Source organism: Rana temporaria, chromosome 3, assembly GCF_905171775.1.
Source record: "Rana temporaria chromosome 3, aRanTem1.1, whole genome shotgun sequence".
Taxonomy (NCBI): domain Eukaryota; kingdom Metazoa; phylum Chordata; class Amphibia; order Anura; family Ranidae; genus Rana; species Rana temporaria.
The window spans coordinates 362,426,417-362,452,396 of NC_053491.1; the positions used below are offsets into that span (position 1 = coordinate 362,426,417).

The following is a 25,980-nucleotide window of genomic DNA, read 5'->3' on the forward strand; positions in this document are numbered from 1 at the left end:
CTTTACCAAGATTGTGATGCGGTGTGTCAGACTGACACACCATACCACCGGTCGCCGCGCTGGGTGCGCACAAGTGGCTTATCCTGCTGGATGTCATATGACATTTAGTCAGGATAAAGAAACCACTTTGCGGCCATCATCAAGTGGTTAAAGTCTTTGCAATTTTACGTTGAGGAACATTATTCTAAAGCTGTTAGAGAATTTTTAGATGCAGCTTTTTCACAGATTGGTGAACCTCTACCCATCTTTACTTCTAAGAACCTATGCCCATCTTTACTTCTTAGACACTCTGATGCCTCGTACACACGACCAGTTTTCCAGACGAGAAAACTGCCATTTTTTAGATTGGTCGGGAAAACCGGTCGTGTGTATGCTCCATAGCAGTTTTTCCGACGAGAAAACTGCCCGCAAAAAAAAAATAGAACCTGCTCTTTTTTTTCTCGTTGTGTTTCCCGTCAGTCTTTTTCTCGTCATAAAAGCCGCTCATGCTTTTCCGAGGGGTAAAAAAACATGCATGCTCAGAATCAATTACGAGACGGAAGCGCTTGTTCTGGTAAAACTACCGTTCGTAATGGAAATAGCAAATTTGTCACGCTGTAACGGACTGAAAAGCGTGAATCGTCTCTCACCAAACTTTTACTAACACGAGGATCAGCAAAAGTAGCCCAAAGGGTGGTGCCATTTGAATGTAACATCCCCTTTATAGTGCCGTCAAGCGTTTTTTTTTTTTTTTTTATAACAGAGAAACCGATCCAGCCGGACCTTAACATTACAGTCAATGCATCAAAATTGACATGGAGAAAGAGACATATATACTACACACATGTTTTTATACATGGTGGATATCTCAGTTGACCCCCCGCTGGGCCCGCACCCACCGTAGGAGGTCGCGGGAACCCAGGCAGGTGAGCCATCAGGAGTCCTTTCCTTCCCCAGCGCACAGCCCCAACAGGCCGTTTACATCAATCTGTATCAAGAGTTACAATGACTTATAGTCGTACTAAAATCCGTGTAGCTGGGTCCAAACGGTCCAGTCCCTCCACCCATTTTCCTGTTTCGAGATAGTAACATAAAGCAGATAGTACTAGAAAGGAAGAAAAGAGGGGGGTGGGGTGTAAGAGGGGTAGTAGAAAGAGGGGGGGGGGGGGTTTCACACGAGCAAGGACTTATGAAGGCGCCCCGGGGGGCGTAAGTGGTTTATGATCTGGAGTCACTCAGAGCTTCTGAGGCTCTGTCCCTCATCTGAATATTTAAACATATTCCAGATTTGCCAAGTTTTGGTGTATACCTCTCTGCTCATCCTGATCCAGATCCTCCATCTGGCTGAGTTCATCTACTGTCCTGAGCCACAAAGCTATGGTCGGCGGCTGAGGGGATTTCCAGTGTAGAGGCATGCAGGCCTTAGCTGCGTCTAGGAGATGGTGCACAATTGATTTTTTGTAAGACCCAGCAGGCATATCGGTTGAATGTAAGAGAAAATATGCTGGGTCATCCGGCACTGTACGCTCTGTAAATTTCTGGGTAATGCGGCGCACCTCATCCCAGAATCCCCTGATCCGCGAGCATGAACAAAACACATGTAGGAGCGTACCCCTTTCTTGTCCACATCTCCAACAGGTGTCTGCGGAGCCAGGGAACATCTTACTCAGGAGGTCCGGGGTTCTATACCACCGCACGAGTATCTTATAGTTTGTCTCCTGGATTTTGGCACATAAGGAGGATTTGTGGGTAAATCTAACTATGTTTTGTTTCTTGATGGGCGAAAACCACGTACCCAGATCCCGTTCCCATTTTGTAAGAGCCGGAATCTGGTATTCCCCAGGGGGAGTCATCAGTATGGAGTACATCAGTGAGAGTACATGAGGGAGCACCCCAGGTTCCTCTCAAAGTTCCTTCAGAGTCGTGAGGGGGGTCTGTGGTCCTCGGGGGAGGAAGGCTGTTCAGGAAGTGGCTCAGTTGGTTTGCTCTCATGAAGTCCAGTCTATATATCCCTGTGGGGTCTGCTAACTCTGTCACTGATTTCCACCGTCCCGCAACACTAAAGTGGGATGCCTGAAAAAGCCCTGTTCGTTGGATGTCAAGGAATTTCTTGTCCCGTAGGCCGGGTTCAAAATTAGGGTGTCCAATAATTGGTCTGAGGGGGAGGTCTGGTCGGATAGTGAGAACTGTAAGAACAGTCGTGCACATAACCTGATCGTGTTTCCCACCACCGGGTGTTGTGCAATCTTCGAGGGTAATGCAGCGAGGCACCAGGGGGCTCTATGTAGCAGTATCTCTCCCTGTCCCTGTTCTATTTGTGTCCAGAGCTTGGTGTCACCATGGCGGCACCAATCTAGGAGCCGTCCAAGATACACCGCCTGATAGTAGGTCCGAACCTCCGGCAGCGCCAATCCGCCCTGAAGCTTCGGCAGGGAGAGCACCCCCCTGTGGAGACGTGACTTCTTCCCGGCCCAGAGAAAGTGAGAGAATGCAGAGTGTATTTGTTTGAAATAACTACTCAGGATGCGAATCGGAATAGCCCGCATGAGGTAGAGGAATTTGGGAAGTATGGACATCTTGAGTATGTTACAGCGGCCTACCCAAGAGTGTAGGCCGCTGGTACATTGGTCAAGTCATTTTTGAACTTCCCTCAAAAGGGGAGGAAAGTTCAACTTAAACAGTTGCGAGAAGGAAGGGGGAATACATGTCCCTAAGTATTTCAGTGCAACCTCCGTCCAACTCAGACGGAAGTTGTTTTTGAGATGGGAGAGTTGCCGTGGTGGTATCCCCACTCCCATGGCCTCCGACTTAGTCAGGTTGATCTTCAGGTTAGATAGCTGTCCGTATCTGTCGAATTCCCGCAGGAGAGATGGTAGAGAAACATCTGGTTTTGTCAGGGTAAACATTAAATCGTCCGCGTAGGCGGATACTTTGTGCTGCGTGTCTTTAATCTGTACACCAGTGATATCGGGGTTTAGTCGTATGTGGAATAGGAAGGGTTCTAGGGAGAGTGCAAATAAAAGGGGTGACAGGGGGCAACCCAGAAAGTACTCCGTTGGCTCTAACTCTCGCTGTCGGCTCTCTGTCTACCGCCGAGACCCAGTTCTGCATTTTGTCTCCCAGGCCCACGTAGTGCAGTGTTGTCTGCATGAACTGCCAGTCAACCCGGTCGAATGCCTTTTCGGCGTCTGTCCCCAGGAATAAACATGGTGTTTTACTGTCAGTCACTATATGCAAGAGATTGAGGACCTTAGTGGTGTTGTCCCTTGCCTCTCTGGATGGAACGAATCCCACCTGGTCCAGGTGGATTAAGTGCTGAAGGTGGGTTTGCAACCTGGTTGCCAGGATTTTAGTAAACAATTTAAGGTCTACATTCAGGAGGGAGATCGGGCGATAACTCCCGCAGAGGGCCGGGTCTTTGCCCTCCTTGGGTATCACCGAAATTTGGGCCTGTAATGTGGCAGTATGAAAAGATTCCCCCAAGCCTGGGTCATTATACAACTTTACCATATGCTGGCCAAGGGAGGGTAGTAGAGTTTTGTAATAGACAATGGTTAGGCCATCAGGACCTGGGGTCTTCCCTGGTTTCGCACTTTTTAGGGCGAGTTGAAGCTCAGACAGGGTAATCAGCTCCTCCAAGCTCTCTCTCGCTTCAGACGGCAGGGAGGGCATGAGGGACGATGTGATTTGCTCCAGAGCAGCCTCCCGGGCAGTCAGGATCTTTTCTAGGTTGTACAAGGAGTCATAAAAATTCTGTTTATGGTCAGTGTTGGACATGATGCAGGGGATGTAGGTAGCGAGACGTTGCATGCATTGGCCAAAAGCTTGCCGCATTTGTTGCCAGACTCGTATGTTTTCCGTCTGCAGATTTGTAATGCCGATTTAGCTTTAAAGTGTAGGACGTCCGTCACCTGGGAGTGGACTAAATCAAGTTCAGCGCAGAGCTGTCTGGTAGGGGTCAATTTGTGTGCCGTCTCCAGCAAATGCAATTTAGCAAGGAGCGTGGCCAACTGTGCAGATCTCTCACATTTCAGTCTCGCACCGTGCTTTATAAGCACCCCCCGAATAACGGCCTTATGTGCTTCCCACACTACTCCCGTAGTGCTGTCTGGAGTTACGTTCGTGTCGAAATAGTGTGTCAGTTCCCTGACTACGTCTGCCATGACCTCCGAGTTCTGCAGGAGACCCTCATTAAGTCTCCAAACATACCCCTGTCCTCCCGCAGAGTCGGAGATGGAGCATTTCAGGGTAATCGGGGCGTGATCAGACCAGGTGATCGACCCAATAGATATGTCTCGGACCGCTTGTAGTTGTCCGTGGGGTAGCAGAAAGTAATCTATCCGCGAGTATGTTTGGTGCGGCTTAGAGAAAAAGGTGTAATCTCTCTCCCCCACATGAAGCAGGCGCCAGGCGTCTACCAGTTGCATAGAGTGGAGAGTGTCCCCTATTCTTCTGCGCATATCTCGGGTTGTGCAGGACTTCCCTGAGGATGTATCCTCAAGCGGGATCAAGGGAATGTTTAGGTCACCCCACTATCAGAAGGCCCTCCGCGAAGCGCCGGAAGTGGTCCAGTCTCTTTTTAAGGAAAACGTCCCGCTGGGTGTTGGGAGTGTACAAATTGGCAAAGGTCACTTTCCTGTCCCCTTTCATGCCCTTCAGAAACAAAAATCATCCCTCTTTGTCCGTGCGGACCTCCAATGGTTTCCATGGCACTCTCGAGGAGATGAGAACGGAGACACCCCTGGACTTCGCCTCCGTATACTGTGAGTGGTAGGTTGTGGGGAAGTGTCTATTTTTCAGTATTGGCAGGTTACTTTCACTAAAATGGGTCTCTTGCAGTATCACCACATCAGCCTGTCGTGGAGCAGCATACGTCTCTTTTCGAGTGTATTGAGGCCCTTCACATTTAGTGAAATAACAGTAAGTTCTTCCATGCTCGTGCGAATTGGGGGTGGGGTGAGGGGAAAAGGGAGTGCCCCGATGGGGGAACGGAAGAGAGGAGAGGTCTCTAGAGGAGGAGAGAGAGCGGAGAGGGGTGAGAACAAGAGAGAAGAGTAAGGTCAAAAGGGCATACACTAGGGCGTGTAGCCAAAAAGGGTTTACTAAAGTAGCCTAAACGGCTAAGGCGCTCTCCGGTTTAACCCGGAAGTCGAGCGCAGTCCTAAGTGGGGTAGAGACTAGAAAGGGCCAGGAGGTGAGCCCCCGACCCTCCCCACCCAATCCCGGCAGGCAAGTATGGTGTTTTAGCAGATAATACATCTCGGCATAATGGGTACTTCTATGGCAATGCAACTGGTCATCAGATATAGCATTAGACAGACAAGTCACGTAAAATAAAATACAATAACTAAACAAAGGAGACAAGTAAACATCCTAGCAACAGGTGCAAAAGGTGGACCACAGGGATCCTCAACAGGGGGGCAACAAAAAACAGTGCCCCTCACTCCCCACCCCCGTCTCCTCCGTGTATTCTTCCCCTCTCTCCCCAGAAAATTGCTCCCAAACAGGGGGGTAGAGTATAGTTCGCTCTTCACCCAACAATAATTCAGCGTCCCACCCCCGTTCTCCCCAGAATCAATGCATGAACCGCGGACTATGTGTTCCCTTCCTCCAACCGGACTCCAACGATGCACCTCTGCCCCCAGTCCCATCCAACATCCCACCCACCCCCTCCCAGGGGAGCCCCGCCAGTCCGATCACCAACACCCACGTCTCTCATGCGGCATCACACCATGCCGGGGTAGTTACAAGTTCAGGGTACTGTTCCGCATGCCCCCACCCCACCACCTCACGGAAATCACAGGGCATCCCAGATATAAGGGCGGGCGGGGAGAGGGTCTCCAACGGGCGGATGTGACAGTGGCCAGGCCTACAGACGGGAGCTGCGGCACCGCAGGGGGCTCCATCCATCGGGGTCAGTCCGGGGGGGGGGGCAGAAATGGGACTAAAGTGCTGGGGGGGGGGGTTATCTCCCCCAAGGGGGCTAGGCAATGGGAGCAGGACAGCGTCAACATAGGCGAGTCACTAAGGGAAGAGAGGACAAGGGGTTTCAACCTGAGCGCTTCCATTGAGAGGAGAAGGTGGGAAGATCTGGGGTCAGAAAAGCGTGGCCCAGGGCCTACTGACTTGGGGCTTCGCCCAGGGTCTAGTTACGTCGCCGTCCGCCTCTCCGCTGTCGGGGCTGTAAGGGTCCTCGATACGCTGCCACTCCCGATCGTCCGATTTGTCGAGGTAAGAACTGGAGCCAGTCGGGCACCGGGATGGGATCCGTCCCCAGGAATCGGAACAGGGCTGGAAGGTGTGTCGCCGTCTGGAGCGTGAAGGCGTTGTTATCCTTGCGGAAGGTGACGGCCAGGGGATAGCCCCAGCGGTAAGTGTGGTCCGTTTGCCTGGCAAGGTCCAGTAGGGGTCTCAGCAGCGCCCTGCGGCGAAGTGTAGCTCTGGACAGGTCTTGCATGATCCTTATACGCGCGCCTTCCACCTCAACGTCCTCCTGGTCCCAGGCCCGGCGCAGGATGGCTTCCCGCTGGACATAGCGGTGTAGCCGGCACACTATGTCGCAAGGTCTGTCCGGGTCCGTCGGCTTGGGGCCTAGCACTCTATGTGCCCTGTCCAATTCAATCACAGCATCCGGGTCCCCCAGTACTCCCCTGAAGATCTCTGTCACCCGGGCCCCAACATCCTCCACCTCCGCCGCCTCTGGTATACCTAGGAGCCGCAGGTTGTTGCGGCGGCTCCGGTCTTCCACGTCCTCTAAATGAAGCTAGAGGGAGACCGCCGACTCATGGTGGTGGTCCCGGGCCTGTTCAAGTGCAGCCACTCAGGCCTCCAAGGAGGCCACCGATTCTTCTCCTGTTACCACCCGGTCTGTGAGGTTGGAGACTTCTCCCCTTACCTCTTGTATGTCCCGCCTGTGTGTTTCTTCTAGGCGCAGGATCAGGGCCTCGATGTCGGACCTGGTAGGAAGGGCCTGTAACAACGCCCGAATGTCCTGGTCTATCCCCCCTGCCTCCAGTATTTGTGAGGCGGGCATCTCGTCTGGTGGGGTCTCCGGAGACTGGGCCCCGGTGTGTGTCTCACAGGTAGGTGTCCACTTCACTAGAGTCCGGTGTTCGGGCCTCTCCCTCAGCTCCACGTGCAGAGCCGCGTGGTGTGGCCGAATCGCCTCCGGGGGGAATCTCCTGTAGGGATTTAAAGTATTTCTGGATCTCACCCGAAACCTTGCCAGTCGGGGTCTCCTTTGTTGCCGCTCTGGTCTTGTACCTTTTGGCAGAGTACATGCCAGTGTAAGGTATATTTTAGCCGGTAATTGGGGGATCAGGCCGGAAGCTCTGTGTTAAAGCAGCCTCACTCAGCCATGTCCAGGCCACGCCCCCAAGCGTTTTTTTTTAATGAACGTGTGTATGCAAGGCAGGCTTGAGAGGAATCACGTCGGGAAAAACTTTGGGTTTTGGCATGTCAGGAAAACCGGTCGTGTGTACGAGGCATGACTCTCTAAAATGCTCTTTTTATACCCAATCATGTTACTGACATGTTTCTAATTAACCTAATTCGTTGCAAAATGTTCTTCCAGCTCTTCCTTGTTAGTACCACTTACTTTGCCAGCTTTTTGTTGCCCTGTCTCAAGTTTTTTGAGACATGTTGCTGCTATCTGTTTCAAAATGTCCTTATTTTTATCTTAAAGCGGTGGTTCCCCCTTAAAAACAACTTTTTTTTATTCCACTGCCCCCCCACATTACAATACGATTAAGGCACATATTTTTTTTTCCCTGCTGTACATACCTTACTACAGCATATTCACCCGTGCATCCGGGTTGCGAGTCCCGCGGGAGTGGGCGTTCCTCACATGCTGTTGATTGACGTTTTGCCCAAAAACGAGCTCTCCCCCCGTTGCGTATGCCGCGTCACGATTGGCGAAAGGAGCCGAACGGCGATGCGCATGCGCAGTATAGCGCCGACTCGCCGTTCGGCTCCTTTCGCCAATCGTGACGCGGCATACGCGACGGGGGGAGAGCTCGTTTTTGGGCAAAACGTCAATCAACAGCATGTGAGGAACGCCCACTCCCGCGGGACTCGCAACCCGGATGCACGGGTGAATATGCTGTAGTAAGGTATGTACAGCAGGAAAAAAAAAATATGTGCCTTAATCGTGATGGAATGTGGGGGGGCAGTGGAATAAAAAAAAGTTGTTTTTAAGGGGGAACCACCGCTTTAAAATGGTAAATTTTCTAATTTTAAACAATTGATATGATTTCTATTTTCTGTTGTGAATAAAATATGGGTTTATGATATTTGCAAATAATTGCATTCTGTTTTTATGTAGATTTTACAATATCCAAACTTTTTTGGACTTGGGGTTGTATGCCATTCACACCTGTGAACCACCTACCACCTTGTATATAATTGTACATGCCAATCTGTAAAGCTGTGTACGCCACCCTGTACATAGATGTATTTACCACCCATATATATGTACATACCACCCCATGTAATTGTGTACACCACAATGTATGTAAGTGTATATATCTGTATACAGGCATACCCCACTTTAAGTACACAATGGGACCAGAGCATGTATGTAAAACGAAAATGTACTTAAAGTGAAACAATACCTTTTTTCACTTCTAGGGTATAGTGGGGGGTCAGGGGGTGTAGTGGGGGTGTTGGGAGCTGTAGTTGAGGTCTCAGGGGCTGTAGTGGGGGTGTCAGGGGCACACTGGAACAGGGCGGGCTATGCTCTCTGAGCTTCAGCTCCTTCTACTGCGACTGCAAAATGTCTGAACAGTGCTTGTAAGGCACTTTACATACACTCACGGGTATGTCCTTACTCGCGAGTGTATGTAAAGTGAGTGTACTTAAAGCGGGGTATGCCTGTATACCATTTTGTATAGTTTTATATAGTTTCATCTTCCAACCTCTATGTACTTGTATATAGCACAGTGATCCTATATGTAAACGCTGCCCTCAAAATATACATTTTGTTGTAATCTGTACACCATGGGAGCCAAATATTCTATATGAATATAGAAGGGCAGAAAGATTTCCATGACAGTATATTATATGTATACTGGTTAAAGCAAGTATCCCCTCAGTACAAATTTAACATAGAATATTATAGGTCTGTCTACATAATCCCTCTGCCAGTAATATACTGGGTATGTGGCCTAATGAAATCTAATGGCGGAGATAGATTGTTCAGGGCCCACTGACTAGAGTGTGTGCCAGATTAGGATTTTCCTTGAAGTTGGTGTAAGTTGCATGTTTTTTTTTTTTTCAAATTAAACTTTTTATTAAGGTTGTAAGCATACAAGTGTCAATAGGACAGAATTAATAAACATTAATACAGTATTCTGTGACAATGCAAGACACAAGTTGCATAATTTTATTGATTTATCTACTGCTATCATTTGCTGGGGGAACTCGGCCATGGCACATTGTCCAGATTTTTGTGGTTCCCCCTCAGGCCGGACTGCGCACGCTGCACGATATTGGGCCTGAGATTCGTCGTGCTATTTCCGGAGATTTGACTGCAGAGGAGGAGCTGGACAAAGCCATGAAGGAGGCAGTGTCCGCCGCATCTGAGGACGACATCTTCCGGGTGTGTAGTTCGAATGGACATGAGTGTACTGGGCAGGGGAAGAAGGGGAGGCACTGCTGGGGGCCCAAGACTTTTGCAGTGCACACAGAGGCACTCTAAGAGCCCGCTTTACCCAGAAAGGGCAGTTGCTTATCTGTTACAATGGTGTTTGTCATTCTGTAACATTGTATTCATCATCTGTTACACAAACACTGTATATGTCATCCAGGAACATTCAAACCCCTATAACAATGTATTCATCAGTCTGTAACATTGCATTTGTCACTATGGAATCCACCCATTCAGTTCAATTCACAAAGCTTTACCACAAGAATGTCTCTATATTTTATTCATTTGACCAGTTTTTCAAAATCTCATTGGACTTCACTGAAAATAACTTCCATTTAAAAAAATATATATATCCTTATTCTGATGTTTTAGCTTTGTGAATTGAGCCTGATGCTTCCATCATCCTGTTACCCTCTGTCAGTCATCCTGCAACACTATAGGCTCAATTCACAGGAAAAAAAACTGAGGCCCTGTACACACGATCAGTCCAAACTGATGAAAACGGACTGAAGGACCAAAATTTTTCAGTCCAAAGCATGGTTAGTACGCAAAAGCATCGGTTCCAAACCCGCGCATGCTCAGAATCAAGTCGACGCATGCTTGGAAGCATTGAACTTAATTTTATTCAGCACGTCGTGTGTTTTACGTCACTGCGTTGGACTCGATCGGTTTTTGAACTAATGGTGTGTAGGCACATCAGACCATCAGTCTGCTTCATCGGTGAACCGATGAAAACGGTCCTTCAGTCAGTTTTCATCAGTTTGGACTGATCGTGTGTACAGGGCCTGACAGTTTTTTTTCTGTTGAGTTGAATGAGATTTAAAATGTATACTGCTAAAATAAAGAAACTTACCCATGTATTTAAGGTTTGTGAAATGAGCCTTATATACTGAATATTGTGTTCATTGGTTTGTAACTTTGTATCAGTCATTCTGATGCAACATTGCATCTGTTATCGTGTAATATATCCATTGTTCTGCAACATTATACCCTTCACTTTGTAACACTGTATCTTACATTCTCATTTTATACCCTCACATCCTGTACCATTTTATTCTTCACTCCTTAACATTGTATCTCCCATTTTGTAACAATGTATTATGCATCCTATAACATTTAATTTGTCATTTCATAACACTGTATCTCTCAATCTGTAACACTGTCATCCTTTAACATTTATCCTTCTGTCTCTAAAATTATCTTGTGACAACAGAAATATGGGAGCCAACTTGTTTTTTGTCGGAGCTGTATTCTGCATCCTGACATCGCTAGTTGGCTAGCCACTGACCTGGAACAAGCTTGCAGCCAGTGAAGTGTGAACTCGCATCCAACATGCTTCTTCCTGGTCAGTGACTTATCAGGTTGTAAAAAAAAATGAATAAAGATGACAGCTCCAGTGTGTGCATGTTAAAAAGACAAGTCAGCAATGGGAGATCCTATGCTTCTATCCTGTCCTGCTTCTGTTATTCATCTTGTAACACTATATCCATTGTTTTGAGGACATTGTGCCCATCATGCTTAATTATCACTTGTAGTCACTTAGGAATGCGATACCTAACTACCAAGGCCTGAGGTGTGCCTTAGCCTAGCTGGTCAGTATGCCTATAAGTGGGTACCCAGAAGCCCCACCCGATGCAGGAGATGAGAGAGGAGGAGGGATAAATAGCCCTCAGACTCCTCCTACAAATACAGGCTAGCCTGCGGCCAGCCTTCACACATATGACATTCTATAGTTCTGTAATGTTGTATCTTTTATCCCAGGGTCTCCAAACTTTCTAAACAAAGGGCTGGTTTACTGTCCTTCAAACTTTTGGGGGGCTGGAGTAGCGAGTGGAAGTAGAAAATGCCCCATCTCAGTGAGAGTAAAAAAATTACATAGGCCCGGATTCTCGTAGCACTTACGCTGGTGTATCTTGAGATACGCCGCGTAAGTGTCAATGTGCGGCGTCGTATCTATGCGCCTGACTTTGAAAGCAAGATACGCCTGTAAATAGGCTTCATCCAACCGACGTAAGTTTCCTATGCCGTCGTATCGTGGGCGCATATTTACGCTGGCTGCAAGGGGCGCTCCCATTGATTTACGATTCGAATATGCAAATGAGTGAGATACGCCGATTCACGAACGTACTTGCGCCCGGCGCATTAATATACGCGGTTTACGTACATCGTACGTCCGGCGTAAAGTTAAGCCTCATAAAGCAGGTGTAAGTCATGTTAAGGTATGGACCAGGGAAAAGCCGTCGTATTTTACGTCGTTTACGTAGTAGTACGTGAATGGGGCTGGGCGTAGGTTACGTTCACGTCGTAGGCAGTGATTCGACGTATCTTAGGCGTTCGTTCCAGCGTGATTCTGAGCATGCGCATTGGGAAGCATCCACGGGACGGCGCATGCACCATTCGTTCAGCCCATCATTTGCATGGGGTCACGCTTCATTTAAATGGATCACGCCCACTTCCACCTACTTTGAATTAGGCCGGCTTACGGAACTTAGAGTAGGGTTTGTGGGAGCCCCTGATGATAGGCACAGCATGTGTGCAGAACTGGGAACTTGGTAGAGGGATAGCAGAAAGCCCTCATAATGGGCACAGAAATGGTAGGAACCCTTCAATATAGGCACAGCAGGTGTGCAGAGTTGGGAGCTCAGTGCAGAGATTTTCCTGAGAAATACATGAAACATTCAGGGGGTTTAACTCTACAGCATTATTTTGCTTGCCCAACCACTGTACACTTGCTAGACTTCATTGTTCAGTACTTTGTCATTTATTTTCATCATAAAGTCAGATTCTACCCAAGTCAGTACTGTATTTTGACTTTTTCTTTTGTCTTGGCAGAGGGCGGGAGGCTTGTTTGGGAATCATGTAGGATATTATCAAAGCGAGGTGCGAAGTGCATTCCCTCAAACCTTTACTACACAGAGACCTTTACACATCAACAAGACATCTGCCGGTCCTGGGGACATAGATTCGCCCTCCCATGAGAAACTGGTGGACTCCACCTTCACTCCCAGCAGCTACTCGTCCTCCGGATCTAATGCCAACATCAACAATGCCAACAACACGGCCCTAGTATGTCTTCCCAATCTGCCTGCCTACCAAAGCACAGTCAGCACTGTAGAGGGACAGAGCTGCCCGCTGCGCACACATGGGTCCTGGAAAATCAGCTCTAAGAGGTAAGAGGATTTTGTGAAAGAAAATTTGCTTACCTGTCATCTGACTGCTGGCTTGTGTGCCTAGTCTGATTAGGACTGTGGAGGTCGTCTTCATTAAAAGAAGGGCCAGTTCCATATTCCATGATTAGAATTGTGGACAGAGCTGGTCTTTACCAATAGAGGATCTTGCTCGTAGTCTGTTTAGTACAATAGAAGCTCTCACACATAGCCTGTTTGGAACTGTGGATGAAGCTGGTCTTCACCAATAAAAGAATTTCCTTGTAGCCTATTTAGGACTGTGGATAGACCAATAGAATATTTTATATTTTAATGCCTCGTACACACGATCTGAATTTCCAATTACTTTTTTTCATCGGAAATTCCAATCGTGTGTGGGCCCCATCGGACTTTTTTCCATCGGTGTTTAGAAATAGAACATGTTTTATTTTTCTCCGATTGAAAAAAAACTATAGAAAATTTCTTTCGTCTGTGTGGACGGAGAAAAAACCCACGCATGCTCAGAATCAAGTCGACACACGCTCGGAAGCATTGAACTTAATTTTTCTTGGCTCGTCGTAGTGTTTTACTTCACTGCGTTTTGGACGGTCGGAATTTAGTCTGACAGTGTGTATGCAAGACTGATGGAAGTCAGCTTCATCAGAATTCCGACGGAAAATTACATCGTGTGTACAAGGCATGAGTTTGTTTAGAACTGTGGATTCAGCTGGCGTTAACCAATGGAAGATTTTTCTCCCAAGTCTGTTTAGAACTGTGGATGGAGCTGGTCTTCGATAAAATAACATTTTAATTGTAGTCTCGTTAGAACTTTTGATGGAGCTGGTCTTCACCAATAGACGATCCTGCTCACAGTCTGTTTATAACTATGGATGGAGCTGGTCTTCACCAATTGAAAATCTTGCTTGTAGCCTGTTTAGAACTATATATGGATCTGGTCTTCAATTAAAGGTTTTCCTTGTTGTCTGTTTAAAGCTATAGATGGAGCTAGTCTTCACCAATTGAAGATCTCACTCATAGCCTGTTTAGAACTATGAATGGAGCAGGTCTTCACCAATGGAAGATCAAACGTAGTTTGTTTAGCCGCTGAAAGAAGAGCTTTAGGACAAGAAATGTCCTTTTAAAATATGGAGCCCTTAAAATTATTAAATATCATCAACACTTGCTTGTATTAAAATGGCAAATAGAGAATAGGCAATACAGTACCTCTCACAGATTGCACATCTACACACCTTCCTAATAATTAGCAAAGCTAACACAAGAGTAGGGCTGGGTGAAGATATAATTGAATGAAAAAACTGCTAAGGCAAATTCCTTTCCTGCAACCACAGGGTAATCCCTCCCTCTGATCCATTGTATTATCTCGGCAGGGGAAGCCATCCCCATTGGGAGAAGACAGCGAATATTGCTAGCAGCTATACCAGCTGCTAGGGATAATTGCATGTAAAATATGGCAGGCTGATTGTACCCAAGTTGATTAATCTATTAACTTGGTACATTCAGCCTGCCCATACATGGTTTGAATCTCGCCCGGTTCCTGCTGAATCTGACAAGATTTGAATCGTCTATGGCCAGCCTAAAGCCTTGTTCACACGGGCTGAATTTCGGGCAGCATCGGCCAGAGCAATAAAAACCGTCCGACATTCAACCCGTGTGTACGGCAGTCGGTTTGTCGAAGCGGCATGACCTAAAAAGGTCTCCCAAACGGCATCCGATCTGGGCTCTCAGCCAATGGCTGAGAGCGCTGACCAGTGTGTTCTGGCGGGGGGCGTCCCGCCTGTCAGAACACAATAGCACAGCAGGGGAGATTGCTGTACTAACAACATTGCATAGTTAGTATAGCGAGCTTCTCCCGAGCTGTCAGGTTTTTTTTTTTTTTTCGTTCAGACCACTGGGTAGTAGTGTGTACTAGACTTAAAGGGGTTGTAAAGGTTCGGTTTTTATTTTCTAAATAGGTTACTTTAAGCTAGCGCATTGTTGGTTCACTTGCCGTATTTATCGGCGTATACCGCGCACTTTTTTGCCCTGAAAATCAGGGCAAAATCGTGGGTGCGCGATATACGCCGAGTATGAATACTGCGCCGACATATACCGAGCGCAGTACACTCGTGTATAGTCGGGCAGTCTTGGCTCCTCTCGCGATGACGTCCTAGACGTACACGACGTCAGCGTGAGAGTAGCCGAGCCTGCCCAACCATACACGAGTGTACTGCGCTCTGTATATGTCGGCGCAGTATTCAAACTCGGCGCGGGAAACGAGCGGGGAGGACACCGCAGAAGGACGCCGGACCCGACGAAGAGGACACCCGAAGCCACAGACGGACGCCGGACCCGACGAGGCCGCCGATGGACGCAGCGCAAGACACCAAAACTGTAAGTACAAAAAAACTTTTTTCCACAGGAATTTCAGGCAACTTTAGGGGTGCGCGCTATACGCGGGAGCGCGCTATACCCCAATAAATATGGTACCTTTTCCTTCAATTTCCCTTCTAAATGTTTTTTTTCTTTGTTTTCTTTGTCTGAATTTCTCACTTCCTGTTCCTCCTCAGTAAGGTGTTCAGTAAGCTGTTCTAAATGACTTTCCACCGCTCGGATGATGGTGGAAAGCTTACTGAGGAAAAACAGGAGTGAGAAATTCAAACAAAGAAAAAAAACATTTAGAAGGGAAATCGAAGGAAAAGGTAAGTGAACCAACAATGCACCATCAAAAAGGGCAACATTTGTTTCTAAGATGAAAACAGGATTATGTTATGTGACTGTAACGAGACCCTTGCTCGCTCGGTTCCACTCTCCCGACACTCCTCTGCTGCTATTGAATCAGATTGCAGATCGCAACGTCTGATGATTCGGTCATTCAAGGCTCCAGGATCCGAACTACAGCATGTGCCGTTCGAAATCCATCAGAACAAACACCAGGCAGGCTGTATGTAAGTTCAAACATGAAACTAATTTATTGGAAGCACACAACACACTTTTATACAGAAATTTGAACATCCCGCCCCCAACAACCGCTTTCCTATTGGTCAATTGTAAAGTACATGGTAGTTCTCCATTAGATCCTCTTAGCCATGCAAATGAGGACTTAAAACAGGGTCAGCAGGAATTGGTCATATATCTTGAATAGAAGGACTGCTATGTGTAATGAGACAGAAGCCCCAGGGGGCAATCAATGTACACAAACAGCCAGACACAGAACAATGGAGCCGTCTGGAGGGGGGGGTAGCCTTAAGACAGGGCAGAAGACCCCCCACTGTGTAACAGATTTCAAGGAGAAACACTTCCGCATCCCAAGGTCCATGACAGTGACCACTTTATACATAAACGCAGCTTTATTTGTTAAAAAAAAACACACACACACGCAAAGCAGAAAATGGACTTGGCAGTTTCAAAGTCAACACTCCTGAGCCGTTTAGACTTATACCATGTTGGCATATATTTTGGTAATTTTCGGTGTTCAACTATTAATTATTTATTAAAGTGATTATAAATGCAATGTTTAACAAACAGGTTTATACTTCTGTGCTCTATGCAATTAAATTGCACAGAACGGCCCAAACATCCTCATCTCAGATCCCTGCCAGTGCTTCATATTTTATAGGTTTAACAAGAATGTTTTCGTTTTATTTAACCATGCCCCTTTAAGCCCCTCCTACTGTTAGAGCAATTTGGCCACACACACTGTTCGCCCTGGTGAGTGTAGCACGCCACATTACTACTCTCCCTGGGACACCCAAAGGTGTCCCATGTCTTTTACAATTCTATAGTGCAGTGGTCTCCAAACTGTAGCTCAGGGCCAGATGTGGCCCTTTGCCTGCTTTTATCTGGCCCTCGAGGCACAATTCCTCCTAATGACACCAATAAAGGATCACAATTTCTCCCAATGATGCCAACAATGGGGCCCAATGACACCAATGATGGGGCACAATTTATCCCAATGAGAGCAATAATGGGGCACAATTTCTCCCAATGATACCAATAATGGGGCACAATTTCTCCCACTGACATTAAAGATGGGGCATTGTTTTTTTACCACTGATGTCAGGACCTTTTCTACTTCCAATGGCCACAGTCCGGCCCACCTAAAGTCTTAAGGATAGTAAACTGGCCCTTTGTTTAGAAAGTTTGGAGACCCCTGCTATAGTGTATACTACACAAAGTTGCCATGCACCACTAAATCATTCAGGTTCAGTTTGAGGAAAAGGTTGCAACCAGGGGAAGATTCGGGGAATGGGGGGCACGGGGCAATTTTAGTCATTACCATTGTATGGAATAGTATTCAGTAATGAAGCAGAAGGTGAGTGACACAAGTGAGGGAGGGGGACAGTAATGAAGGTGACACAAGTGGTGGGCAGTAATGAAGAAGAAGGTGACACAAGTGGGGAAGGGGGGCTGTAATGAAGGAAAAGGTGACACAAGTGAGGGACAGTAATGAAGAAGAAGAAGATGACACAAGTGGGGGACAGTAATGAAGAAAAAGGCGACACAAGTGGAGGACAGTAATGAAGAAGAAAAATGTGACATAAGTGGGGGAAAGTAATGAAGAAGAAAGGTGACACAAGTTGTGGACAGTAATGAAGCTGACAAGTGAGGGGATATGAAGGTGACACGGGAACAACTGAGGGAATGGTAATAAAGAAGGAGGTGGCACAAGTCATCATTATTATCATCTTTTTTTGGGGGCCGGTGAGGTGGGGGGTGCGGGATTGGATGTGGGGGGTTGTTGGGGGGAGGGTGTTACTGAATGTCAGTTTGGATATGTGGTCACCCTAATCAGGAGACCCGTGAGGAGATCCCTTTTTTCCACAAATAGAGCTTTCTTTTGGTGGTATTTGATCACCTCTGCGGTTTTTATTTTTTACGCTATAAACAAAAATATAGCGAAAATTTTGAAAAAAAAGTACTATTTTTAATTAATATTCCCCAAAAATATATAAAAATATTTTTTTTTTCCTCAGTTTCGGCCGATACGTATTGTTCTACCTATTTTTGGTAAAAAAAATCACAATAAGCGTTTATCGATTTGTTTGCGCAAAATTTATAGCGTTTACAAAATAGGGGATAGTTTTATTGCATTTTTATTAATAATTTTTTTTTTACTAATGGCGGCGATCAGTGATTTTTTTCGTGACTGCGACATTATGGCGGACACATCGGACAATTTTTACACATTTTTGGGACCATTGTCATTTTCACAGCAAAAAGTGCTATAATTGTTTACTGTGAAAATGACAATTGCAGTTTAGGAGTTAACCACTAGGGGGCGCTGTAGGGGTTAAGTGTGACCTCATATGTGTTTCTAACTGTAGGAGGGCGGGGTTGGACGTGTGACGTCATTGATTGTCTTTCCCTATATCAGGGAACAGACGATCAATGACACTGCCACAACGAAGAACAGGGAAGGTGTGTTTACACACACCTCTCCCAGTTCTTCAGCTCCGCTGACCGATCGCGGGACACCGGCGGCAATCGGGTCCGCGGGTCCCGTGGACGTGGTCACGGAGCTTCGGACCGGGTCGTGAGCGCGCCACCGGCGGCGCGCTCGCGACCACGCGGCTAGGCTTAAAGAGACACGTACAGGTACGTGATTGTGCCCAGCGGTGCCATTCTGCCGACGTATATCGGCATAAAGGGGTCCTTAAGTGGTTAAAGTGGTGTTCCGGCCAAAAACAAAAAGAATAAAAACCTGCAGCTACACATACTGCAGCTGCTGGCTTTTAATAAATGGACACTTACCTGTCCTGGAGTCCAGCGATGTCGGCACACGCAGCTGATGTTTCCATCAGCTGTCGGGTGCTGCTGCCACCATTGCGGGTAAGGATACCCGGCAGTGTAGCCTTTCGGCTTCACACTGGGAACCCTACTGCGCATGCGTGAGGCCTGCTCCTCTCTCCTACTGGCCCGGCGGCCGGGGGAGGAGGAGGAGGGAATGGCCATGGCTGGGACTCCCGGAAATCGGAAAGGATACTTGTCTTTGACAGGTATCCTGTCCCCCCTCCCCCCGAAAGGTGCCAATTGTGGCACCGGAGGGGGGGAGGAATCTGATTAGCGGAAGTTACACTTTTGGGTGGAACTCCGGTTTAAGACTTTTATCACTGTGGTTGGCTGTTGGCAGGTCACACTATTCTTCCCTACCTCCTCCGCGCTGAGGCATCATATTAATAGGTCACTTCCTCCCAGCAGCATAGTTGGAAAGAAAGAATAGTGACATTGTCTGACAGAATTCCATTTCCAGTGATTGGCATTCCTTGCAGGTGCGAAACGTAATATTGGTTGTGAATATTTTGTCTGGGAATATTCTGTTATAAAGTATACAAACTGCCTATGATCTTTTTCAATAATAAAGTTATATGTGGTTAAAATGATCCTGTCTGTTTGTAATGTAATAATCTAATCTGGAATGATAAACCTTTCACTGTTTTAAACAAACAAGGTTAGGACTGTACGATACGTTAAATACAGTTCTCTAAGTAACACGTTATTTTCTGGCAGTGCCTTTCCTGAGACTAGAATCTGGATCCGCCCCTGGTTGCAACGCTATTTGCAACTTTTCTCTGCTGTTTACTTTCAATTCCTAAGGACTACATGTCCCATGGTACCTTGCTGACTGCAAGCCGTGATTCCTGTACTGATTTCTCCCCTCAGCACCTCCTGTAATTCAGAAAGCAGGCTCTGTGAAATGTGTAAAGGGAACGTACAGGTACATCCATTTGCCGACCGCTGCCATTCTGCTGATGTATATCGGCGTGCAGCGGTCGTCAAGTTGTTAAGCATTATGTTTTTTTGCACTTCTCATAAACTATTTGCACTAAAACTGTGGGTCTGTGATGTCATTCAAGCATGTTTCAGGAACTGGGAGCTAAATTGTTTAGGCAGCCTTCCAGGAATAGGGGAGGATAGGGAGGACCTCAATGGCACATTGCAGAGCTGGTGATAGGAAGATGACACAGGTAGTGGTATCATGTTTTGGGCCACGTGGTGTGGCAGGGTTGTTTAAAATTGTTCAAGTAGCTGAACAGGAATTGGCAGGTATAGTAGTTCACATCTGTGCATTTCAGCTGTTTGTCTGAAGCACCACTGTAAATCCAGCAGCGAGTGTTTAGTGTAACTCTTCCAAAGTGGTTGCTCATGTCTCTGTTTGATACCAAGGCTGTCTTTCTTGTCTCTCTCTATGTGACTGTCTCTCTCTGTTTCTCTCTGTGCTGTCTCAGGACATGTCACCACAAGGGCTGGGGACGGTAGGTGTCTGTCAGTCTCATACGTCTGTTCCATGTGTTCGGTGGGGGGTTCAGAACTTTTTAAATGGGCCAAACCAGGAGTGCTGTCACTAATATATCCCACCCCCTTCACAGTTCAGTGTCCCGGGACAGCCGACTGCCGATCATCTGCCGTGAGGAAGCATCTCAGGATGAGACATATGATGCCAGCGAGGAGGTGGAGTACAACAGTGAGCCGAGCCTCCTATGCTCAGACATGTAAGATCACAGACACACAAAAGGCATTAAAGACAATGGGGGTGATTTACTAAGAATAAGGCACTGCACCAGTTCGAACGTTATTGGTGCACCGGAAAAGTAATTAATTGAACGTGCGAACCGGCGCACATTGAAGCGCAAATAACGATAATAAATACCCGCATATGTAAACTGCAACTGGCGCTAGGGTAACTCAGTTAATTAATCTTTTTGGTGCTAATTGCATTCCTATCACTTCTAATATATCTTTTTTTTTTTACCCAAATCTTTTTGCCTCACTTCCTGAGTGTAAAATGCATTACTTATATGGAGCATGCATCTGCAAAACAAATTAACAAAACACATAAAACATAAAAAAATTCCAAAAAATTTTTTGGTCAACAAAACAGAACTTGGAAAAGAGCAAGAAAAGCAAAAAACACTTGTATGCTAGTTTGAGACACTAAGAGCTGGTTCACACAGGGGCAACACACTTGCAGGACGACTTTGGGAGGCAACTTGAACACGACTTGAGTATGAATCACAACGCGACCCACAACACTACTTGAAGTCGCCTCCAGGAGGGGAAACTCGATGCCAAATTTTAAATAAAAAAACGGCATTGGGTTCCCCCTCTAGGAACATACCAGGCCCTTAGGTCTGGTATGGATTTAAAGGGGAACCCCCTACGCTGAGAAAACGGCGTGGGGGTACCCCCCAAATCCATACCAGACCCTTATCCGAGCACGCAGCCTGGCCGGTCAGTAAAGGGGGTGGGGACGGGCAGGTGCCCCCCCCTCTCCTGAGCTGTACCAGGCGTCATGCCCTCAACATTGGGGGGGGTGCTTTAGGGCAGGGGGCGCCCTGTGGCCCCCCACCCCTAAGCACCTTGTCCCCATGTTGATGGGGACAAGGGCCTCTTCCCGACAACCCTGGCCGTTTGTTGTCGGGGTCTGCGGGTGGGGGGCTTATCGGAATCTGGGAGCCCCCTTTAATAAGGGGGCCCCCAGATCCCGGCCCCCCAACCTATGTGAATGAGTATGGGGTACATCGTACCCCTACCCATTCACCTGGTGGTAGAAAAATGTCAATAAAAAAACACTACACAGGTTTTTAAAGTAGTTTATTAGGCAGCTTCAGGGGTCTTCTTCCGTCTTCGGGGGTCTTCCAACTTCTCCCTTCTGCCGGGCACCACCGCTGTCTTCTTTCAGCTCTTTTACCAGCAGCGGCCCGGTCTTCTCACTTCTTCCGACTTCTTCGCTCTCTTCTCCCGCTCTCCGGTTCTTTTTCTCTTCTGCCGGGCACCACCGATGTCTTCTTTCAGCTCTTGTCTTCTACGCCTAGAAGTCGGATTGAAGTAGTACAGGAACCTTTTCTGAAGTCGGAGCGACTTCAGTAGTGTACATTAAGACAGCTCCCATTCACTTCCATTCATTTTCTCGACCGCGCGACTTGGAGCAACTTGGGGTGTCTTGAAGTCGGATCCCGGGTCGCCCCAGTGTGTAACAGAATATGGTTTTGAGGTCTGGCCTCTTCCCGACAACCCTGGCCGTTTGTTGTCGGGGTCTGCGGGTGGGAGGCTTATCGGAATCTGAGAGCCCCCTTTAATAAGGGGGCCCCCAGATCCCGGCCCCCCAACCTATGTGAATGAGTATGGGGTACATCGTACCCCTACCCATTCACCTGGTGGTAGAAAAATGTCAATAAAAAAACACTACACAGGTTTTTAAAGTAGTTTATTAGGCAGCTTCAGGGGTCTTCTTCCGTCTTCGGGGGTCTTCCAACTTCTCCCTTCTGCCGGGCACCACCGCTGTCTTCTTTCAGCTCTTTTACCAGCAGCGGCCCGGTCTTCTCACTTCTTCCGACTTCTTCGCTCTCTTCTCCCGCTCTCCGGTTCTTTTTCTCTTCTGCCGGGCACCACCGATGTCTTCTTTCAGCTCTTGTCTTCTACGCCTAGAAGTCGGATTGAAGTAGTACAGGAACCTTTTCTAAAGTCGGAGCGACTTCAGTAGTGTACATTAAGACAGCTCCCATTCACTTCCATTCATTTTCTCGAACCGCGCGACTTGGAGCAACTTGGGGCGTCTTGAAGTCGGATCCCGGGTCGCCCCAGTGTGTAACAGAATATGGTTTTGAGGTCTGCCCATTTTGCTGAGAAAATGAACAAACGGACAGTCTCTTAAGGATTTAAACATTTATTAGTCACAACATCTTGAGAAATATTTTGCAAAATAATACAGCACAGACCAGCAAGTGAAACTAACAACCTACAAACACAGATTGACAAGATCAAAAATATTTAAGTGAAATAACCCCCCCCAAAAAAAAGAAAGAAACAAAAGTAAAAAATACTTGCTCTAAAACCCATCTGTTTTGCAAAGACATAACAAACAAAATACATGTGTTACAAATGCTGTAAGGACACACACACACACACCGAGCATGCCCAGAACAACCCAAATGCAGCTAGCACAAAATAAGCCACTCCTCTGTCCAAAATTAAGCACATCATCCAGCATGCTACAAAATTACAGATGGGACAAACAACCCCCAGTCCAAGGGGGCAAACAAATACCATTGCAGTCTATGAGAACTGACTTGTTAATTTTGGTAGTCCCCACTTGGCTGGCTTATATTCTAGTTATTGGCCTTAAAATGGGTATGGGGGTCCAGGTCCCATCCTGAGGGACATATATCAATGTCGCCAATTTGGACAACCCCAAAAACTAAACAAGGAGAAGTGTCTTTAAAAATGCAAAATTGCTTAAAAGTTAGTAACTTGGGGGGGGGGGGGGGGTTTACTCTGCCTGTAAAGTGGAGCATCTGTAGCATGTATCCAAAATGGTGCTTCAAAGATGTACAGCTTTAGAGAAGACTTACAACCCCGTCTGCCCCCCCCCCCCCCAATACATAAAAGGCCATTTGTGTCTGTTAAGGCTTAAAATGAGAACCCCCGCATGAAAAAAACCACCCCAAACTAAAAAAATATTCTGCCCCTCCCACACACTAACAAACCCCTAGCCTAACACACAGCAAGCCAGCCCATGAAAGGGGGTGGATGCTTGGAGGCAGGAGGGGCTTGGGCACCCCAAAAGTCAACCACCTTGTTCCCCTATTCAGGGGGACAAGGGCCTCTTCCACACAACCCTAGGCTGGGGTTGTGGGGGTCTTTACAGAATGTGGATAGCCCCTTTAAACTAGTGGGTTCAAGGTGCTTTGTGGTTGGTATTGGGCTGAGCCCAACATGCCCCAAAGGCAGCCAGCTATTTCGCGTGCATGTGGCCTTGTATGGTTTCGGTGGGGGTTGGGTGGTCGCTCTTCTCAACCCTTTCCTAGCTGGCCCTGTTGTATGCTCTGACAAAGGATGTGGTTTGGATTGGTGAAGGCAGCTCCCAGCCTTTTGAGAATGGAGTGGAGTGTGGCATTCCCTTTTAAAAGCAAAAGTTAGCCCATGGAATTTCAAGGGGTTAAGAGGGGGGAAGACAAGAGCATTGTAGAATGGAGTGTGGAATTCCCCTTTTAAAAGCTAAGCTAGCCCAAGGAAATCATATGCATTAGAGGGGGAAGGTTAAATGCCCTTTTAGGAGGAGCTAGAGAAGCGAGAGTCTTTTTACATAATTTTAACAAGGTGCATGTCACATGTTGGCAACATAACATGCTAACATGACCCGTGTGCAAATCTCCTTAAAAATGCATAAAGGTGAACCAATGTAAAAAAAATTGTCAAGTTTAGAGGTGTTCCCGTTCAACCCATGCAATTGCATGTACGTTGCTTAACATTTGCTAAGATTTTTGTTTTGCAGTGAACAAACGCATGTGAACGAGCGCAACAGCTGCATGCGCACTGCTTACATTGATCTCATGCAGTTTTAAACATACTTGCAGGCACAGCAGGCTTTCTCTGAAAAAGTTACTTTCTCATTCTATTACTAAACTTCCTCCCATCACCCCATAATATTGGCACCTCCATCTTCTGTCAATATTGAATTGGAGATGCCGTGCGCCAGGTCCATAGTGTCTCACAGATAGCATTCTCCCGTGCACCGAGATTGCCATAGTAAATAGGGGATTCACGCTCTGTTACCGGCGCACCATTTCGTAAATATGGAAATGTGCGTTGCGCCTCTACTGATGGCTTTTGTAAATCATCCCTAATGTTTTATAGTGGGTATTAATAACTTAAATAATATATTTATTTATTTTACTAGATACAGGCCTTAATGCAATAACATACTATATTGGAGCCCCCCTTTGAATAATTGTTGGGTGGGAAGATCAAATATTTTTTTTCCAAAGGTTTTAGTGAGAGAAATAATTCACTGATTGTCAAGCTCCCCAAAAAAATCAATACTGATGGGCATCTGGCTTAGACAGCCCATTGCTGCAAAGAAAAGGAAGGTCATCCTACCTAGAGGCTGCAGATAAAAATGAATAATGGTTATAAGGGAAATCATTTATCTTAAATCTTGATTATGCACACACTTACCAATATCTGCTCCTAACCATCACTCTTACCTTTCTTATTACACACACACCACTGGGGTATCACACCCTCCAACTTGACCTTCCATAAGGTAGAAAATACTCCTGACATTTTTTCTTTCTACATTTCTGATTACACTCACCACAGACGTATCACACCTTTCAACATGACCCCCTTAAGGGAGAAAATACTCTGATCCTTGTCTTCTTGCTAACTTTCTGAAAACACCCACTATAGGGATATCAGACCCAATGTCAGCAGACCATATTGCAGTCTTATCTCATGCTTTTAAAATTCCCTACAGGTTCTCAGATCAAGATGAGGAGAGCCGGCAATTGACCCCATCAGAGGGAGAAGTTGAGAGAGGGCTGTGTCCATCTCCCAAGAGAAGCTTCCTGCGTTCTGCCTCATTGGGTAACTGTAAACACCATTGTATTGATTTTACTATGGTCTGTAGTACACTATATAACAACACAGATAGGGAACTGCCAACAGTAAAATAATGGCCAGTGTTGCTCATCTGTTACTTACTTTGCAGGCAGGAGGGCCTCATTCCATTTGGAATGCCTGAGAAGATACCGGAATCAAGGTGGGGACGCATCACCCAAAGCCGTATTACCGCAACTTCACCTGGTGCACCATCAGGTATGTCCTCCTGGGCACAGCATTAACACAGTACCCCTGCTAATTAAATGCTTTATGACTTTGATACCTGCAAACCATTTAAACCTCTAAAGGAGCACATCAAGCCACATTTTTGCTTTAAATTTGGATTAATCCAGCAAGTACAGATATTTCAGTTTTTGGTAGATGCTGGAGAGTTAGACACCCTGACAGTCTCTTTAGACTCTTGGTGGCTCTATTGCTGAGATCTCTGCACTGAGTTCCTGGGTCTGCATATCTGCTTTGCCCATTATGAGGGTCCTATTATCCCTGTGTTGAGTTCCTGGGCCTTAACACCCATTATGAAGGCTTTCCACCATGTCTGCACTGAGTTCATGGCTCTACATTATGAGGGTTTGTAACCAGCCATGTGCTGAGTTTCTGGTTCTGCAGACTTAGGCCTCGTACAGACGAGCGCATCTGTCCGATGAAAACGGTCCGTGGACCATTTTCATCGGACATGTCCACTGGGATCATTTGGTCTGATGGCTGTACACGCCATCAGACCAAATTTCCCGCGGACAGACGACGCGGTGACGTGGCGGCGACGATGACGCGGCGACGTGCGCGAACCCGGAAGTTCAATGCTTCCAT

General features: G+C 46.9%; 1 protein-coding gene across 4 annotated transcripts in view; it reads left to right on the top strand.

Moving 5' to 3' along the window:
* The window catches only part of CACNA1C (calcium voltage-gated channel subunit alpha1 C), a 535,824-nt gene that overhangs the window by 502,722 nt on the left and 7,122 nt on the right, over positions 1-25,980 (top strand). For 2 of the 4 annotated variants that reach the window (XM_040345319.1, XM_040345318.1), the window contains exons 41-46: positions 9,443-9,577; positions 12,458-12,795; positions 19,998-20,024; positions 20,139-20,261; positions 25,028-25,137; positions 25,262-25,368. In XM_040345319.1, coding sequence (XP_040201253.1) covers positions 9,443-9,577; positions 12,458-12,795; positions 19,998-20,024; positions 20,139-20,261; positions 25,028-25,137; positions 25,262-25,368 — 840 coding nt within the window. The remainder of the gene's footprint in view (positions 1-9,442; positions 9,578-12,457; positions 12,796-19,997; positions 20,025-20,138; positions 20,262-25,027; positions 25,138-25,261; positions 25,369-25,980) is intronic. The other 2 variants (XM_040345321.1, XM_040345320.1) reach the window with 1 other exon arrangement.